At 47.4% G+C, this 19,715-nt stretch overlaps 1 protein-coding gene across 2 annotated transcripts in view; it reads left to right on the top strand.

Moving 5' to 3' along the window:
* Nucleotides 1-19,715, top strand: part of LCP2 (lymphocyte cytosolic protein 2) — a 40,706-nt gene that overhangs the window by 7,492 nt on the left and 13,499 nt on the right. For both annotated transcript variants that reach the window (XM_081035810.1, XM_081035809.1), the window contains exons 3-13: nt 1,943-1,989; nt 8,561-8,626; nt 9,067-9,098; nt 9,686-9,723; nt 12,166-12,364; nt 14,334-14,431; nt 16,002-16,071; nt 16,193-16,276; nt 18,950-18,975; nt 19,081-19,100; nt 19,193-19,300. In XM_081035810.1, the coding sequence (XP_080891936.1) occupies nt 1,943-1,989; nt 8,561-8,626; nt 9,067-9,098; nt 9,686-9,723; nt 12,166-12,364; nt 14,334-14,431; nt 16,002-16,071; nt 16,193-16,276; nt 18,950-18,975; nt 19,081-19,100; nt 19,193-19,300 (788 nt within the window). The remainder of the gene's footprint in view (nt 1-1,942; nt 1,990-8,560; nt 8,627-9,066; nt 9,099-9,685; nt 9,724-12,165; nt 12,365-14,333; nt 14,432-16,001; nt 16,072-16,192; nt 16,277-18,949; nt 18,976-19,080; nt 19,101-19,192; nt 19,301-19,715) is intronic.

Genomic DNA, 19,715 nt, shown 5'->3' with positions numbered 1-19,715 from the left:
TGAAGGTGCTTGAAAGAGGTGGAGGAGAAGATTATATCCCATAGCAAAAGCTCCCAAAGTCCTGTTTACACATCTCTCATCTTTTCTCCCAGTTCCCATTCCTGTTCTAAAGGGCTTGCTCTTTCCTGACATCCTGTTGCTCTATGTCACCGGCCATGCTCACATCCACCTTCTCTACTCTGTTCCCGAAATTCCCTCAGCTTATGTACCTGACTCAGCAAAACAGAAGGTGGTGGCTAGCTGCCCCGTACTCAACTATCATGCCCCTGGCAGCCCCCAGGAAGCCTTCCACTCAGCACGCCACACTCTGAACATGAATCTTAGTGCACCCCTGAGAAGGGGTGGTTCTGGTGGCTCAGTGATATTAGAAGAAAAAAAAAAAAGGAAAAGTGAAGAAACTTGACCGAAAGCCTGATTTTCTCAGGACTCTGGGAAGACTCCTGCCTCAACCCTGCCACAGGGCCTGATGAGGGGCCTGGGTCAGCCACTGCTCCTAAGAACTGGAGCAGATGAGTCCAGTAAGCACATTTCTAAGATGCCCCAGGCCCGTGCCAGCTGGGCTCGAAGGGAAGTGTGCCCAGCTCCTCCCAATGGGCAGCAAACGACCCTCAGGCAGCTCCCAGTCCGGAGGGGAGAGGAGGCAAAGACACTAAGCTCTGAGAGCCAGCCAGACCCCAGCTGCTCCTCCCCGGAAGGGAGAATTACTCATCTAACTCCATTTCTTACTCATATTACAGTGTGTCCAACATGCTGTCAAGCACATGATATACATTATCTCATTCGATCCTCTAGACCCCCTCCTGAAAGGTGGCCATTATTATGGAAATGATTCCCATTTTACAGAGAGGGAAACTGAGGCTCAGAGAGGTTACGTATGTGCCCCAAATCTGACACCTGCTAAGTAGAGGAACCAAGATTCAAACCCAGGCTGTCTGACTCCAGAGCTCCCATTCGAAGCACCCAGCCTCTGGCCTCAGTCAGAATGTCAATAGATTCCCTTCTTTTTCTCAGCATTGATTCTATAGAGAGTATGCCCACCCTCTTTTCTGTTCCAATATTGGCAGCCCTGCCTTTCGACTTCCCTTCAAGCCATCTTCTTTCATCCTTCCCACCCACATCCCCTCCAACATAGGTCACCAGGACCCTCAAAGGGCTCAGACATGGGAGAAGGGAAGTTTGCAGGAAGAAAATTGACTGCAGGTGCCACAGAGCAGGGTTGCAGCCCCAGCTCTGTCCCCTACAAGCTAAAATTCCCTTAACCCCCCAAGCCTCCGCTTTCTCATCCATCAAATGGGAACGCTGATGGTTCCTACATCACCGGATTGATGTGAAGATTAATCGAGGTACTGTAAGGCAAAGACCCAGAGTCAGTTTGTCACAAATATGACTTTTCTTCTTTCCTTCGTCAGTTCCCTCAGGAAAGCCTCTTTATTACATCCTCAAATCTAGAGAATTCTACCAAGAGGCATGGTGAAAGAAGCGATTAGGGTGTGATGGTTATATCAGGGCACAGGTTCCTTCTCCAGGCCGGCTTCTCACAGCTGCTGCACGCATACAGAGACTGAGAAGGCCCTGATGCGTGGGTCGGCACCCAGGGCAGAGGTCACAACGTGCCAGCTTCAGCCCACAAAACAAATTCCGTTTGGTCTCACAATTTTGCTCTTCTAGTGTTTAAGTGAAAATTATTGGTCCATATATGGAAATCAACAAATTCCACATAAAATCCATATTTTGGAATTCCTTTTGAACAAGTAGATCTGCCAACACCAGGCCTGTAGGCTTTTATGCGACATCTGGAAACTGCGCACTTTGAGTGGGTGGGTGGGGTGTACCCTTCAGGGGGCCGCAGTCCCCACGGCTCCCTATTGTCCCATAACTCACTCTCCTCACCTGGCCCAGAGCCTTTCCTGTGGATTGTAACCTGTTGGTGTCTTCATTTCAGAACCTGACAGAAAACGACATCCAGAAGTTCCCTAAGCTCCGGGTGCCGTAAGTACTCCCCCTGATTCTTTGGGTGGTTTGGGGAACAGAGATTGGAATGGGGAGCAGTTCAGGAGAGCTGAGTCAGTTATCTATCACTGTTGGTTTGACATAGGAAAGCGAGCAGGAAGGGCAAAGGCAAGAGCAGTGTATAGGGAAGAGAATTTACACGAGTCGGGAAAAGGAAGTAACAGTTGCAGCCCAGCTGGCATCTTGGCTGCTCTTGCCAAAGAGAAGTCCCACTCTGGACCACGTTTTCATTTCCTCTCTCCCGAGAGGGGTGGCTTAGGCCTGTGAAAATAGCACCAGAGTCAAGAGACCTGAGGTTTCAACATGGCGTCATAGACTCAGTGATTGCTTAAGTTTTCTGGACCTCAGTTTCGAGTTCAGTAAAATGAGAGGGTTGGACCGTATGAAGAATAGTGAGTAACATCATTTTGTCTGCCAATACTGACTGCTTGGAAACGGCTGTCAGGGGCCTTGTGTTGAGAAGTATCCTAAGGAAAGGCGAGGGTGTGGGGGGGTGAGGGCCTGACCCATTACTGATGTCTGACATGGGTGCTAAAATGGGAAGTTGCAGTGTGCATTCCATCTCATGTGTTTTCCAATCCTCTAGCAAAGCTCTCGTATACTCAAATGCTTACTGGAGACAGACAGGTGATACAAATGTGTACAATGAGTTAAGAAAAAAAAAAGCCCTTTCGATTTCTCTTTCATTTTACCACCTTTGAATGAACTATGGGTTTAGAGAAATGTTACCCCACAGTAAAAAAAATAATAACACAATTATGATGATAGAAAAGGTAATCAACACAAAGCCTCGTTGTTGGAAAAACCATAGGGAGTGGTGGAGACTGACAAATCAGAATTATGTTTACCATCCCCAGAAAACAGCAGCTACTCAGCTCCAGTCCGTGTGGACCCAATGATGCCCAACATTTGAATTTACCAAAAGTAGCTAGAAATATTGGTTTTAGGTGATATATCTCAATTTTTAAATGTTGGCTCAGATGTTTTTAAATATTGTGGAAGCCAAAGTAAACCTATCGGTGGACTAGATTTAGTCTGGGGGCCACCAGTTTGCAACCTGTACTCTGCAACTTCTCTGAGGTTCTTTCTCTTGCTTTCAGAGCTCATAATAGTGAAAGGGAAGTAGGCCAATGGAGGAAGAGGTTGGGAGGTCTCATGAGTGGGTAGGACTGCCAGAGTTAAGTCAAGTAAGGAAAATATGACTCTCAGGTTTCCCTCACCTCAAAGAGTGACAGAAAAGAAGGAAATAAGGCTTTGCCTTTGGTGCTGTCTATCTCCAGGGACAAGTGTTGTTGAAGAATGATTATTCTTCCTAAGGGTTTTTTCTAACCTCTATGGCTATTTAAATGTAAATTAAATGAGAAATTCAGTTACTCAGATGCTAGCCACATAGAGCTGGTGACCACCATCTTGGAGAATGTAGACAGAAAATGTCTTTGCTAGCAGAAATGTTATGCTCTAGAAAAAAGACCACAATTCTATGTAAAGGAGAGAACTTAACACACAGAGGGCAGCCTTGGTGGCTGCTGGGCCAGAATCAGCCTGCCGGCATGTTCAGTTTGGCCCACACAGTGTTTTAAAATCAAGGAATGTTCCAGAAAATCCAGCTCCTATAGAAGCAAATGGGACATTTGGTAATCCAGGGCTCATATTATATTGTGGCAACAGTCAGCTACATGACTGTCTACTGCTCTGTGTAGATGGGGTTTGTGTCCCCCCCCCTCGTGTACAGTGGTCCCCACCAGTCCCTAAGGGATTGTCCTAAGGTGCTTCAATCATTTCTGTCATGTGAATGGAGACTTTGGCTTTCTGGCAAACAAGAAGTAGTGAGACCACCCCGCTACCTGAAATAACCAGATAAACTATCTGAAACAGCAGTTTTCAAGGCATGGGACATTAGACGATGAGAGAGAGCAAACAAATGCAGCGATCTTTAGGATAGCTTACTGCTCTGAGAGTCTCCAAACCATGGTACGGAAAGCAGGGAATACAGGTGGAGTCTGGTAAACTCCTTGGGCTGAGAGTCAAGAAGTCTAGAGTTCACTGAATGGGTATCAGAGAAGGAAGAACTGCCCTGAGAAAAAGTTCTGGAGAACTGCAGAGGGTCCCCCTTCAGTAGAGTTCTGATCAGTGCATGCGTGTAAGGAGACTACCTGAAAAGAACCACGCAACTCTAGAGGTAAGAACAGCCAGGCACAGGGCTGGCAATTGTGCCTGTTTCTACCAGCCAGATTGGCAAAATCCAGACCCATAGTCATTGGATAGAGTGCACAGAAAGACCTTGCCTTAGTAGTGGGGAATAATTAGCCCGAGTCTAAAAACTGTCTGGCCCCCCCTAGTGAATCTTAAGAGCAAGACTGAAAAAAAAAAAAAAAAAACAAAAAGAAAAAAGAATCAAACCGATTCAAGTAACCTAACTACATCCCCAAACAAAGCTCAGAAACATTTATTGGCATGCAAAAATATCCATCACCCAACAAAGTAAAATTCACAAAGTCAAGCATCTAATCAGATTAATAGGTATACAAACATGCAGGAAAATAGGATTTATAATGAGGAGACAAACGGACTCATCAATGGCACTGATGCCAATGCCAATGATATTGGAATTAACAGAGAAGGACGATATAACTGTCGTCCATATGTTCACAAAGTTAAGTTGAGGCATGAGCAATACAAAGGGACCCGGATCGAACCTCTAGCGATAAAAGCTGTAATGTCTGGGATGAGAAACGCACTGCTTGGAATTAACAGCAGATTAGACGTTGCAAAATAAAATATTAGTAAACATGAAGACATGGTACTAGAAACTATCTAAAATGAAGTGCAGAGACGAAAGAAATAAAATATAATAATGAAAAGAACATCAGGGACCTGTAAGAAATTTCAAGTAGCCTAGTGTATGTGTAACTAAAGTCTAAAGGAGAGGAAAGAGTGGGGAGAGAATCTACCATCAAGGGTCAATAAGAAAGTTAGAGGAAATAATGGAGAAATAATAAAATGCACTGAAGAAAGGTTAGCTATTCTTACTATTTTATGCAAAATCCCAAGGAGCACAATTTCAAACGTTTACTAATTATTTGATCCTGCTAAAGGGAAAGGATTACAGGATAGAAAGGCCTGGGTTTTGGGCCCCGGGGAGATCCACGTTATAAAGCCGTCTCCAACCAGCTGTGGGCTGTGGGGGCAGTTGCTTCAACACTCTGAGCCTCAGTTTCTTCATCTATCGAGAGGAAAGCACTATGTCTTGGGGAGTGGTGGATTTTCAAGGAGGCAGCCCACATAAGTTGCTGGGTCCCTTGACGGGTATCGATAGTCAATATTTACGCATTCCAATCCCTTGTACATGGGTTCATTTGCTGTGATCGTTACCCTCAGGGGCCATGAAGAAGAAATTGTGTTGATGTAGAGCAGACCAAAACAAGATTACACTCCTCTGAATGTTTCTATTTCCTTCCTCCACGATTGAAAAAATTGGTATTAAATACGTTTTGTCTGAAGGCAGATGCTGGTGAGGAAAGCTTTGTCTGTCTGCAGATGTAGTCAATTTCTAAGCACATAGTTTCTTCCAGAGACACCCCAAATTATGTAATGGGTGACGGTTTTTAAATAGGAATATGGAGCCTTCTTTTAGAAGGCTTAGCTCAACATCCATGGCATAACTGAGCAGGAGCTGCTTAAATCAGTAGAGTATGTGTTAAAGTCTGCTAATGCCCACCTGGAGTCTATTCAAAATATATATATTATACATTTTGTATTTAAATCCATAGGGAGGGTTAACGCCTTGTCTGAGGTCACAGAGTGGGCTCTGCCATTAGACGCTGGCTGGGGACCCGCTCTCTGTGCTTCTAACATCACCAGGTGAGGCCTGTGACTGAGAAGTGAAAGACTGGCTCCCATTGTGCAACAAGCTGGGGAGGCAACTGGGCTGGAACTCAGGTCATGGCAAGATTCTACCTTGTTGCAATCGCATGACTTCCTGTTGTAAGATCCAGCCCCTCTTCCAGGGCCAGTTCATCTCTAAAAACCAGACAAAGTGGAGAAAACTATGTCTAGCAGCTGCACGGCCCTCTCTGCCTTTCTCCCTGGTACTGAGTGAGGCCTGAGGTTTGAGGGGAGGAAGGGCATGAGTCACCTCCAGCCACTCACTGTCACTTGGTCCTCTGGGGCTGTGGGCGTGGGGGACAATTTGGAAGGTTTGCACGTAGAGGTAGCAACCACCTCCCTTTCCTGTCCACCAGCACTGCTGCTTTGTTCACTGGCTCCCCAGCAGGGTCTCAGGTGGTTGGGAAGGTATTTTCTGAGGCTGACCAAAGCAGGAGGACCCCAAGCGACTATGTTTTGCCGCAAACCAGACTAGCAGGCCCTGCTCTGCTCTCTCTCAGTTCTTTGCTTCTCCTCTGTCAGGGCCTGTGGTTTGGCATTTCCTTCCTTAGCCAGTTAGAGCCCCAGCAGCCCCAGCCTGGCTGCTAAAATACTGGTAAGAAAGATACCGCAGAGAGGAGGAGGTCCTTTTAGGATCAAAGCATCTCTGTGAGCCAGTCATTGCCCAGCCAAGCTCTGTGGGATGGGGGTGTCAAGGTGCCACCCAGCCCCACCTCCCTTCTTCAGGTCATTGCTGAAATGACATTTCAGCACTGAGGCCTGCTGGCTTTCAGTAGCAACCGCACCCCTCCCATGCACCCCATCCTCGCTCACCCACTCCCACCCCACTGCTTCTTTATCTACACAGTTCTTACCTAGAATTTCACTTCCTTAAATGTTCATTGCTGTTGTCTGTCTCTTCACTAGCATGTACGCTCTTTGAGAACAGGGATCTTTGTTTTGTTTCCTGAGGAACCCCGAGCACCCACCCGGCAGAGTTCCTGGCACTTGAAGGAACTGCATGTTGTTGAATGAAAGGGGGCATTGTAAGGGAGTGGCTGCTGTAGCCATCACCTCCTGACCTGGCCAGGACACAGGACAGTCACAGGGCTCCCCTCTTCCATCCCGCATGTCAGAGGAGTGGGGAGAGGGACTCCCCTCAGCTCCTCCAAACAATCGTGTATAGGAAACCAAAGAACCACATCCCAGGTATTCTGGTGGTGTGGTCAGGAGGCCATTGGGAAGCCCCCACCATGCTTTGAAGTATCTCCCTCTCTGGGCAGTCAGTGAAGTGTGGCATTTCAACAATGACATAATGACAGAGGATTAAACATTGCCTTCTCTCCTTCTCTGTCCTCTGAAGTCTCTATGGTGTGTTTCACAATTAGTTTATCCTGTCATTCTAAGGAGGTAAGAGGGCTCTGATCAGTAGTTCCGAGGGATTGGGGGTCAATCTGGGAGGGGCATGAGGGATGTAAGAAGTTGTGGACGCTAAGGACTGTCTTTGCTAACTTGGTCATTTTCTTTTAGGCCAAAGTTGTTACCTCGAGATGGTCACTTAATAGAGATATAGATCCTGGGCCATTTTCAGATGGGCCATAGGCTCTGTATTATTGCCTCCTAGAGAGCTCGCAGAGTAAAGGGCGTGCACACAGGTTACGGTGCTCTGAAAGTGCGCTGTCCTGGAAATTAGGGAGCCTGGCTTCTGGGGCTGGTGTGCGTTATGGGGAGAGGGGTGGCCATTGTCACTAACCCACAGGTGGGCCTGTCCCTTCTTTCGTCTGGGTCTCTGTGGCCTCATTTGTAAAATGATGCTCGACAGACCACCTCCGAGGCTCTGCCCAGCTGCCCCAAATCTTTAGGAAACACTGAACCTGTTTACTCCCTTGGTGCTGAGGGAGGCTGGAGTCACATGTCCTGAAGGTTCCAGACACCCCATGGAACGGATGCTTATTGCTAGGGTGTGCTTGTGGTGCAGTCCTGGCCAAGGCCCTCCCTGCTCTGGGGCTTTGGGACTTGCTAGTTCACAGCACCCAGGAACTAGAAGTATCTCCAAGGGCCCTGGCCAAGGTTGGCCTCAGGGTAAGTGAGAGGGAGGGAGTCTCCCACTCTGCAGGCTACGCCTCAATTGGGACTACTTTCCCCATTTTTATAAGAACCCATGTCACCAAGGAGAAGGCAGGAAGGGGAGAATGGAAGGAGACACAGGTCAAAGAACAGCCCCCAGAGCTCTTGTCAAGAGTTGTGTAACGAGCAACTGATTCCTCCAGGTCTCAGAGATGATTGGAGGATTCTCGGAAGCCAGACATCACCCACAAGCATGCCAAAGCAAGGCAGGACACCTCAGCTCCAGGAGCACTAACACAGTAAAACACACAGAGGTCATATCCAGGTCATAAGGGACAAGGGGAAGCTGTGTGTGAGCTGACCAGTTTTCACGGAGGGGCTCTGAGCTAGACTGAGGAGGCTGAGCCTGACGCAGAGCATTTCCTGGGCCAGAGCAAGGCTTGGCAGGGGGATGAAGGTGACAAGTTCTGGGAGGAAGTGAGGAGCAGAGGGCCCACTGAGGGGACTGGCTGGACGCCAGAGGAGGAGGCTGGCGGTGGTTGGTCAAACAAATCAAGGAATTTTGGGGCTCAGTGAGAGATGATGGGTTGGTTACCTCCTCTGTCTCTTTGTCTTGTAGGATTCTCAGTAAGTTAAGTCAAGAAATCAACAAGAATGAAGAGAGGAGGAGCATTTTTGCACGCAAGTGAGTGGGCCCAGAGTCGCTGAAGTGAAACGTAAACAATTTTCAAACCCAAGTCGAACCTTAAATGGAGACACAGACCTGGTTTTGCCCAGTTTTGATCAGTACTCCTTCACTCTTGGGGTATGGAAGCTGGTGACCAGGAGGGGAGGGTGTTCCCTCTCCCTACCCGGCACCCTGCCCCTGGGTCTGGGTTGTCAAGGAAACTTCTCCTAGACAATCAGGCAGTCACGAGCTCCCAGGGGCACCACCAATGTGGCTTTAGTGGTTTCTAGAATTTGGAGGCAGTTTGGCCCTGGTTGCCAAGCAACAAGGGCACCAGTCCTGGGTAGTGAGACATAGTCTCCACTGGGGGACCCTCTTGCAGGGCTGGGTTGAGGAAAGAGGGAGATCCCCCTCTTTCATCAGCAGGGCCATTAATGCGATGCTGTTTGCTTTTGCAGACCTCAAGTCCAGCGGTTTCCTGAAGGGACAGGTAAACGTCTCAGGGTTGAGAATGATTGCTTTAGGAGGTGACAGATACTTTGGTTCTGTCTGCTGGCTCCTAGGGCTCCTTGGGTGGCATGCAGGTGACCTTCACTTGCCTGTCAACCACTTCTTACCCTGGATTGAGGGGAGGAGAAGTGTCATTATGCAGGACACCTGGCTAATGGCACCTGCTTAGCTGGGACCCTCTGCAGTGAGGAATTCTGGGAGTGGGGGTGGGGGAAGCATGGAAGAACCCGGGCTTTGGCTAAGCACCTGAATGGAGCCAGCCCCATACTTCAGAGGCTTTAAAGCAGTTTTTCAACAGTTATAGTGCACATACTTTAAAGTTCTCTCAGGTGATTTTTATACATGTGAAATGTTGGTACCCACCGCTGCCATCTGGTACAGCGAGCCCCTCAGGTAGACATTCTAGTGCTAATACTAACTTGTCACCCCCCAGGTACGCTACACACAAGGTTGGACGCAGACCTGGGACGGGGCAGTGCTGTGGGATGGCACCAGATGGGATTGCTGCATTGACTTCCCTCCTAGTGGCTACTTTGGTACTAATGGTGGTGGTGTTTTCTTCCACAGAAAGCCACGAGGAGGACAATGGGGGCTGGTCATCCTTTGTGAGTATGGGTGGGCTGTCTTTCCAGAGTGCCTCTGTACTAAGGAAGCAGACAGTGCCAGATAGAGCCAAGCCTCAGATACCACGCCTGTGCACCTGCCCAGGGGTCAGAAAATGTGCCCCGGGAAGGCAGACAGTAAATGTTTTCTGCTTTGCCATCCACACGGTCTCACTGTTACCCACCATTACCGCTCACAGCAGGGCCTTTCCCCAACCCCTCCCCTACACTAAAGTAACTTTATAGTAGCTTTTCTTGTGAGTCCTCACCGGTGACACGGAGGGAAAGGGATTGCAGAATCAACCAGTAGCCCTGAAAAGACCTCAGGGAAGTTCCCACCCACTTGAGCTTTATATTTGAGGGGTCACAGTGAGCCCTTTGGGAGTCTGACAAGCTCTGCACTTCCTCTCCCTACTAGACCACATACACTGTCACTGCACATAAAACTAGACTCAGGCTAAGGCTGTGTCGTGGACTGGAGCCCAATGTGTTCATTTTACAATGAGGCAGCTGAGCCCACTGGAGAGCATGATTTGTTAGAGCTACAGCGCCAGTTAGAGGCAGGCCTGGGACCAGTGACCCAGCCCTCTGTCCAGTGGTCTTTGTGGTAAGCAGCTGCTTCTAGCACCTTCAGAAAGCAGGCACTAAACACCCAGTATCCTATTGGGATTCTGGTAAAAGGAATCACTGCGTTTGAAAAATAGGTCAGCGAAGTCTGTACTTTGTCTGATCACAAAGGAATATGACAGATTTATTTTGTGCAAAAGAGAAAATAGACCAGTTTCCTCCCAAGTGTTTACATATTCGCACAGAAGCTCCATCTTTGTCACTGCTTGCCATGCAGTCCCTCCTGTGCTGGGGCTCCATCTGAAACCGGTCTCCTTAATCCTCTCTATAAACAGAGGGTTTCCACTAGCTGCTGGCAACAAAACATGGGGCTTCCTCGAGGAGCCCAGCACTGCACAGGACACTCTGGGGGCAGGGTGGAGGGAAAGGCCCCCGTCCCATGGGCGTTTTACAATTGGGATAGCACATACACCTGGCAGAATCTGATTAGGAACAAAAACATGCATACATTTAGGAGCCAAATCACTGGGAGAAATAATCCTTCTAGAAGCGGAGAGGGAAAGTCTATTGTTGAGAAAGGCTTATGGGGTAAAGGCCTGGGGGAAGTCAGGAGCAATGGGCCTGGCATGGGCAGGCGGAGAGAATTCAGTGATTCCCCGGTCACACGAGGGGGCAGTCAAAACCAATGAGGCTGATCTGAAGTCCTGTTTATCACAGGTTCCCTCCCCTGCTCTTAAGTTACAGAAACACTGATGGCCGGACCAGTTCTTTTCAGAGTTCAGGAAGACACACAACTGTCACTTTGCCTTCTAATATGTATTTTTAAAATATTCCTCAAATCAAAAATTAACAAAGGGATCTTTCAGTTGAACGACTTAGACAAGTCTTCCTTAAGCTACTTCACAAAGCGGTCAGGGTTTGTTGCTTATCGCAATGTATGTGTCCTCGCCAAGTTGCAGTCTCCCGTTGCTTCTTTCCACATGGCCCTTGACTTTAGAGAAATGCCCTGGGCTTGTTTATTGCCCACTTAACTTTGGCATGAGAATGAGAAGCCACTTCGCTGGGCAGTTGACATCACCCCTCTGCTTGGGAAATCATTACTGTCCACTTTCATGGCATGCTTCAAAAGCAATCACCCAGCCCCTAGGACTTACTTTCCTGAGACCCACCAAGAAGCACACATAAAAGACAGTAAAATATTTTAAATTTGGAAAGAAAGTCTTTCCAAGAGGGCAGCTTCAAATTCAGTGTCAGAGGTCATGAGTATGAGCTGTTGTTTCGATGTACTCAACCCTCTGCAAAAAAAAAAAAAAAAAAAAAAAAGAGCAGAGCTGTGACTGCTCTGCTCAGACACAATGTCATCTGCCTTCCAATGAACAGGCTTGGCAATCTGGTTTCCCATTAGCGTGGCCTTCCACACTGAGCTGGGTTACAATGACATTTTTTGAGCACAGGGACACTAAGAACAGAACTGACAGTGAACTTGGAGCATCACAAATGCTCCATATGTTTAGTCTTCCTCTTGGTGATATCTAGAGTAAAAAAATGTGTTTGTTCAAAACGGAGCCAGGTCTCCCACCCCTCTATTCTAGTGTCCTCTTCATTTTTTTTATTTTGCTTTTCTCTGTTGTGCAAAAAGGTATAGAGGAAAATGCACTCACCCAGTGGTCTGAAGACTGGACAGAGGTCCCAAGTCCGCGACTTGCTGGCCCTGTGATGGTGCAATCCCCGACCTCAGTGTCCTATCTGTAAAATGGGAGTAACCATCTTAGTGCTGCCTGCACCCAGGCGAGTCTTGGCAGAGAGAGAGTAGACGCAGGCACTACAAGTGCCACGGGACCTCTACAAACTGCACTGTCCCTGTCACTGTGTTGGCAGGAAGAAGATGACTATGAAAGTCCCAATGATGATCAGGATGGGGAAGATGACGGTGACTATGAGTCCCCCAATGAGGAGGAAGAGGCACCTGTGGAAGACGATGCAGATTACGAGCCACCACCCTCCAACGACGAGGAAGCTCTGCAGAACTCCATCCTGCCTGCCAAGCCATTCTCCAACTCCAACTCTATGTACATTGGTAAGGGCACTGGCACAGCCCAGCCCCCAGCTCCCACTCATGCACGGGAGGCCGATTGCCCACGTAGCACAAAGCTTTGCATGCTGATGCAGCTCAGCGACTTTAGGCAAGTGACTTTACTTCTCTGGGCCTCAATTGTCCTCACCTGTGAAATGGGATCATAATAATATAGACCAAACAGATTTGCTGTGAGGATTATTAATATCATAGACAAATCATTGCCTGTAGTGGCTGATATCAGCATTAAACTGCCACATGGGGGCATTTAGCAGTAATAACTTATTTTGTGTGTTACTTAGGGACTCAAAAGTACTTTCCTATTCCTCCCCATCTTTTGACTGATTCATAGTTAGGTGGAACTATGACCCACAGACTGTCAGAATAAACATAGCGAAAATGAGTGGGGTTTGATCATAGCTTAAAAAAATTTAAAACAGTACATAAGATTTTCACTGTTTCTCTGTTCCTGTCAGCCCATTTCTCCCTCATTCGTTCATTCATTCCACAAAAATGATTGACCTCCTATTACGAGCCACTCATCAGTCTAAATGCTGAAATTTGAAATCAGCAGGAAAGAAGATATAGCCCTTGCCTCATGGGGCTTACATTCTAGGAGTGGTGGTGTCAGAAAATAAGCATGTGCACGCTTGTGTAACAGACTATCCAGGACTAAGCTAGAAAGTTGATGGTCAATATCACAAAACGGTAACACCACTGATCCTTCAGCTGTATAACACTTTGCAACTTGAAAGCCCTTTCACAAACACTATGTCAACATTTCACTTTGTGTTTTTTAAGCACCCTGTCCGATAACGGCAACAATTACCAAGCCTGTTTCATATGCAGGGAGACTGAGGCGCAGAGAAGAAATGGATAAATAAGTCACTGTGTACCACTTATGTGCTAGTAATGAAGATACAGCGTGAACAGCGCAACCGTCGTCCTAAAGAATTCTTAATCCAGTGGACGAGGCAACACCAAGGAAAAGAGTCACAAAATTATTTAATTAAACCATGATACATCCTCAGGAAGACAAGTGCAGGAGATGAGGCTGGGGTGTATGCCTAGTCTGGGCTTGATATCCTACAGATGGGATATTTCAAGTGAAACTTGAAGGATGAGGAGGAGTTGGCTAAGGGAGGGTATATGTGGGCAGGGAAGAGCATTCTAAGCAGTAGAAATGGCTGTGCAAAGGTCCTGAGGCTCGAAGGAACATGTCAGAGTTGCTGAGAGATGGCCGGTGTGGCTGGAGTGCCTGAGATTAGACCAGGCTTGCCCGAGTTCTGAGCCCCATTCTCCATGGATGAGTGATGCCTCTCAATGGCTGCGATTAGGGTGAGGCCAGAGAGGCAGAAAGCACACAAAATGTAAGGAAGCCAGCACTCGCTCACAGTCCTGGCCTGGCCTTTCTCTGACACAGCGGTGGGACATTGCCAGCCTGTCAACCTGGCCCAGGGACACTTCTGGGAGGATGAGAATAATGTGAGTTTCTGTCCAAGGCAAGTCCAAGTAACCAGATAGAATCTATGATTTGGTAACAGGAGCTGGAGACCAGCTCTTGCCTTTAAGGGAAGAGATGAGCAAAAGGAGGAAGTGGGAGGGAGGAGGACAGCCCGGCGCATTTGGGAGGGGAAGGCAGGGGGCCCAGAACAGGATCCTCAGGAGCCACAAGTGCCAACTGTCCTCTGCCTAGGCAGCTCGGTGCACCTGTGTGTGTACGTGTCTCGGACACCCCCGCCCTGGTAACCCAGTTGTGGACAAATCCTTGCTGCGGCCAGGACTGGCGGTGGTGCTGGTGCGGTTCTGTGGGATCCAGGGCACCGCAGACCCGAGATGAACAACACAATCGTCATCCTAAAGAATCCTAAAGAGCTGGGTGCAAGATCTGTTCCTAGAGAACCCTGAGGTGGGCCACATTCACCTTGTTTAGCATTTCTCCTTTCATTTCAATGCCCATGTGTGTCCACAGACCGGCCCCTGTCTGGGAAAGCCCCACAGCAGCCACCTGTGCCTCCCCAGAGACCGATGACTGCCCTCCCTCCGCCACCAGCCGGCCGGACTCACATGGTAGGGCTCCCCCCTCATTCATGGTACTTTGCACCCAATGCAAAAATGTCCTCTGTCAGAGAGAAGAGAAGACGATAAACACCTTCATCTAATTCTAATCAGGCAGACAAGATTATATGTAGGCTGGGAACATGCATACCCACATACTCACAGTGCGTTTTGTTTGGGGGGGGGGTTGTGGGGGGGGAGGTGGGTGAGATGCTAGTCATTTTTATACATGTCATAATGCTTATCAGCAGTATTTTCTTTTTCCTATAAACAGTGTAAACTACTTGTATAATAAAAAGTCTCCCTGTGGTATGCAGTGTGCTATTATCTCCCACTTTTGAAATAAGTGAAAACTATAAAATACACTCTAAGAGGAGTACCAACTTAGGTCAATGGCACCAGGTCGCCTTCATTCCTATAATGAGACTTGCGCCACCTGCTGGCCAATGCCTGAAATTCCACAGCCAAATGCCTTGTAACTGACAAAGTGAACCCAGTGAAAAAGAGAGAGGCAGCAACCCTCTTTACTCTCTCTTCAAGCTTAATCCCAGGTCCTGTGGGTCTAATCAATACCCAGAGAGACCCTGAGAAGTTCAGGCTAAAGAGCCAATAGCTGGAAATGTGTTTTCTTCATGAGGCACCTGAGCGCTTTAAAAGCTATGGCAAATGCCGAAGTGCCAGGGCTAGAAGGAGGGAGAGGACGTATTATTCTAATAACTCAAAATCTAGACCACACCACAGCCAGGACCTCCCATCTAAGAATAATTGGCTCCCTCCTGTTTGTGAAGTTCTCTTGCAAAGGGGGTTCACGGAGCTGAATTTTTCTACCAACGCAGTTTGCTTTGGAAATCTGAAGGCCTTCGCCTTCGCTGTGGGGATGCAGAATTCACTCTTTCAGTCAACAGATATTTACTGAGCAGCCACTGTGCACAGCAGTGTTCTAGCTGCTGGGAATAGAGCATGAGGAAGACAAATAAGGTCTCTGCTTTCAAAAAGTTTCTATTTGATTAGGGGGAGACAAATGACAAACAAGTAAACAGATGTAGAAACAAGACAATTTGAGTAGTAATGTGTTGTTAAGGATACAGAAGACCCATTAATATGAGGATGGGTGGGGAGGTGACATGGAGCCTTACAGTTGTGGCAAGAGCTGAGAAAAGGACATTGCAGACAGATGGAAACAGAAGTACAGAGATACCAAAGAGGGCACGAGCTTGAGATTTTGCCGGAACTGTAAGAAGACACGTATAGGGGAGGCCTGGTGGGCACTGGGTGAGGAGTGGAAGAAGAGATTGAAGGGTAGGCAGGAACCAGCTTGGGCAGGACCTTGCGGGTCACAGTGTTTTTAATGTGACAGGAGCCACGAAAGCGTTTGGCAGGGGAAATCTCTGTGGATGAGAGACGGCAGAACAGGGGGCTCAGATAGCAGGCTACCGTTCAGTTGAGAAATGCCAAGTATGGTTGTGGGTGGAACATGAGATGGAGAAAAGGGAACAGATTCAGACACATTTGGGGCTATAAAGCCACCAGGACCTGCTGATGTGTTGGAAATACTTCCTAACATTTGGGTTTTTTTTTTAAGCCGCTACTGCCCTCACCCCAGCCCAACCACGAAGAGCCTAGCAGAAGTAGAAACCACAAAACAGCAAAGCGTAAGTACGAGAGTTGCTCTCTCTTGCCCACCAGCCCATCCGTACCCTCACCCTCACCCCTCCCCCACCCTCAGCCAACCACTTTCTTCCTTTAACTGACTTCAGCTTTTTTCCCTTCCAGTCCCACCTCCTTCGATAGACAGAAGCACGAAACCCCCACTAGATCGTTCATTAGCTCCATTTGACAGAGAGCCCTTCACGTTAGGTTGGTATCATTCATATTTGACGCATACTAATAATGGTCAACATTTATAGAATGCCTGCGGTATATGTTTTACACTCACCATCTCACTGAACTAACATCTCAATACAATAAAGCAGGGATCAGTAGAATCACCCTCATTTTACAGATGAGGAGACTGAGGCATGAAGAGGTAACTTGCTAAGGTACCACGTAGAAGCCCAAACCCATATGAGCCTGATGGAGAGCGCCTGCTCTCAGCCCTTGCTGGGCCTGCTTCTACATGCGGCCGTCTGTGTACACACACCTCGTGTTGCCCTAAGGGTGATGGAGAGGCCCCGTGGTACAGAGGGCAGAACGGGGCTCAGGGACAAGAGGTCGGGAGGCCTGTCGTCGCGTGCCTTAGTCACTCCTTAGTAGCTCACTGACCACAGGGACCTCACTTTTCCAGAGCTATCTCCTTATTTGTAAAGTGGGTGTTCTGTAAGGAGAAAATGCTTTCTAAAACTCTAAGGTGCTATTCAAATGGCGGGGGTGGGGGAGAGGGTTGTTCGTCGTATTGTGCATTTGACCAAACTGTACAGTCCCTTTCCCCCAGAATTGACCTAGAGTATTCTCGGATTGCAGCTACGTCCACGTGAAGTTATTTCCAATTCAATTCTAAAACTTAGCTACCATTTCTTGAGCACCTACTGTAGGGCCAGTGCTTTACCTACCATAAAGAATGTGCCTACTTTATCTCTAATCCTCACACCGACCCAACAAAGGGGGGGGGTGATTATCCCACTTTGCAGATGGTAAAACTAAGGCTCAGAGAGGTTGAATAATTTCCCCCAAACTTGTATAACTAGGTACAGGATTTGAACCCAGGTCTTTCTGACTTCAGACTGGTTGCTTTTTTCCAGCACAGCATTCTGTAGTTGGAGACGTGGATTCTCCTCGCTGTAGACTAGGGAGTTGTGGGGAAGGTGCCCGAGCCTTGAGGGCTAAGAAACCCAGAACCCCAGCCCCACCTCAGCCCTTCCTTAGCTGCACTCTGAGCAAGGCATTAACCTGCTGTAGCCTCAGTCTCCTCTTCTGCTGGCAAATGACTTTCAGTTCTTGGATTCGAGGCTGCTGCTTGCTGCTGTTTTCCTGAAATGGCTCCACAGCTCTGCTGACTCATGCAAAGCTGCATCAGCTATTTTAGTTTAGACGGGTCCACTGCAGGGGCCGTGCAAATGACACAAATGTAGACAAGAGAGATACGACTTCAGACTCCAGCCCTGTTTACCACCGTAAGCCAAAGCTCAGAAAGATGGAATACTGACATCTAATCCTTCAGAGTCACCTTCTGAGCAAAATCTACCCTTTTAGAAGATTTTGTAATACCAACTCTATCCTTGAATTTCTCCCTTGTCTATGATGTTTTGGGAGAGCTAACCACTTACAATGCTCGAACTCTTAACAGGAGACTCCTGATATGCCCAGAGAATATGCATAAGTCAGCAGATGTTTGAGAAATAAAATCTATTCAGGCCTAAAGATATAAATTTAAGGTTTCTGCTTATCCCTCTAAAGGAGGGTTTCTACCCCAAAACAAAGTTTTATGAAGAATGAACTTTTTTTTTATACCACCAAAACTCTCTCCTGCTAGGTAGTGAGCTCTTCACAGTGGGACAAGATTCTTAGAACCTCTCATGGGCCTGGCATATACTCAGTCTTTAGAGAATAAATCGCAACTCCAGGCACATCTTATCATCATTCTCTTTAGGATGGTAAATGTGCAGGGGGTGGATGGGGAGGGGAAGAGGTGCTATCTAACATGACTCTTGTGCCTGAGCCTGCGTATAAATTGTCACCTGATCCTTATGACAAACCTATGCAGTTGTCACCTATAATCCCCATTTTACAGGTGAGGAAATTGAGACTCAAAGACCTTAAACAACTTGTTCAAGGTCATGCAGGATTTGCTTCTAGAACTGGTAGAATCCAGTTAAGTAATACGTTTGTTGCATTGAAGACATAGAGCATATCGACTCTAGGGGACTTCAGACAGAATCAAGAATAACTTTGCAATGTAGGGTTCTCAGGTGCAGCCAGCATTTCTTCTGGGAGCCTGCATGTTATCTGTTCCAAGAGAAAAATGAAAGGAGAGAGAGAGAGCAACAAAAACCAAAACAAAATGATTTGCAGCCCACCATTAGAATCTCCTGAAACCCTCTCCCTCAAGTTAAATTTTTTTCCTGAAAATAACTGTAATACTTTATATAATGTCAATATGTACCACAGGATTGGAGGAAAATTAACCCTTTCAAGGCAAATGGGTTTATTTCAGATAGAATGATAATAAACTTAGTCTTGACATAGAACCTCTTGACCAATGAAAGAGGGATAAAATCCCAAAAGACATTTAATCCTTTCTATCATCAGTTACATAAAATAAAATGCAGAAAGGAAGCACAGAATCAAGAATACTGTTTGTATGTACACAGTGCTGTATGACCCTGGGCAAATCACTTAATTTCTCTGAGCCTGTAAAATTAGTAGCTCTGTGAGGAGCCCTTCCTGGTCTAGGGTCTATGATTCTTAAATGCTTTAACCCCATCAACCTCCCAAGGGACTTGGTTCACAGTTTCAATGAACTATGTTTTAATAGCTTATGATTAGCTGATAAAGTCCAGAATTCAAGACCTGTCTGCTGTTTGTCCTTTACAGGAAAGAAACCAGTGTTTTCTGACAAGGTAAGAGGTTTCCCTGTTTTGTTGTGTGTGTTTTTGTTTTGCTTCTCGTCTTTATTCTTTAAAAAGCCCTGAGTACACTCACACATCTCCCCTCCTGTCTTGCAGCCCTCGGCCCCAGCAGGAAGGTAAGCGCTCTGTTATATCTGCAGGAGGGAACACAGTCTGCGCTGTGGAAGTCGAGTTTGTTTCTCATACATCCTTTCTCTCAACTCTGCAGGCCTCTCGGGGAGCATTTACCCAAGATACAAAAGCCTCCTTTACCACCAGCCACGGAAAGACATGATAGAAGTAGCCCTCTGCCAGGGAAGAAGCCATTTCTGCCAAAGTAACTATCTTCTGTTGCTTGAGCTGGTCATTCAGAATGGACGACACCAACAACCTGCCTACTATTAGTAGCCTTACACAGGAACCGGAAGTTCTGGGCACTCCCAGGCAGGAGTGGCTCGTTTGCTGCTATGGCTGGCGGGATGTTCAGACTCCTTGGGTTGGATGTAAAGTGTCTGGGTCCCTTTGAAGAAAATGGCCATCTCACCAAGAAAGGGGTAGAGAGAATCTTAATCAGGAGTGTGGGGATGACTGCCCTTTGTGGAGACCTTATCCTCAACCAGTTCAATTCGTGGCTGCATTTCTTTCCATCACAGTGCATAGGAACCTATCTGCCAATTTCGTTTTCCGTGCAGATAGCAGAAAGGAAATAATTGGGGGAGGTTTTTAGGTCACTGTAAGTGTCTTCCTCGCTG

Source organism: Rhinolophus hipposideros (assembly GCF_964194185.1).
Source record: "Rhinolophus hipposideros genome assembly, chromosome: 23".
Taxonomy (NCBI): domain Eukaryota; kingdom Metazoa; phylum Chordata; class Mammalia; order Chiroptera; family Rhinolophidae; genus Rhinolophus; species Rhinolophus hipposideros.
This window is presented reverse-complemented; position numbering and strand designations above follow the sequence as displayed.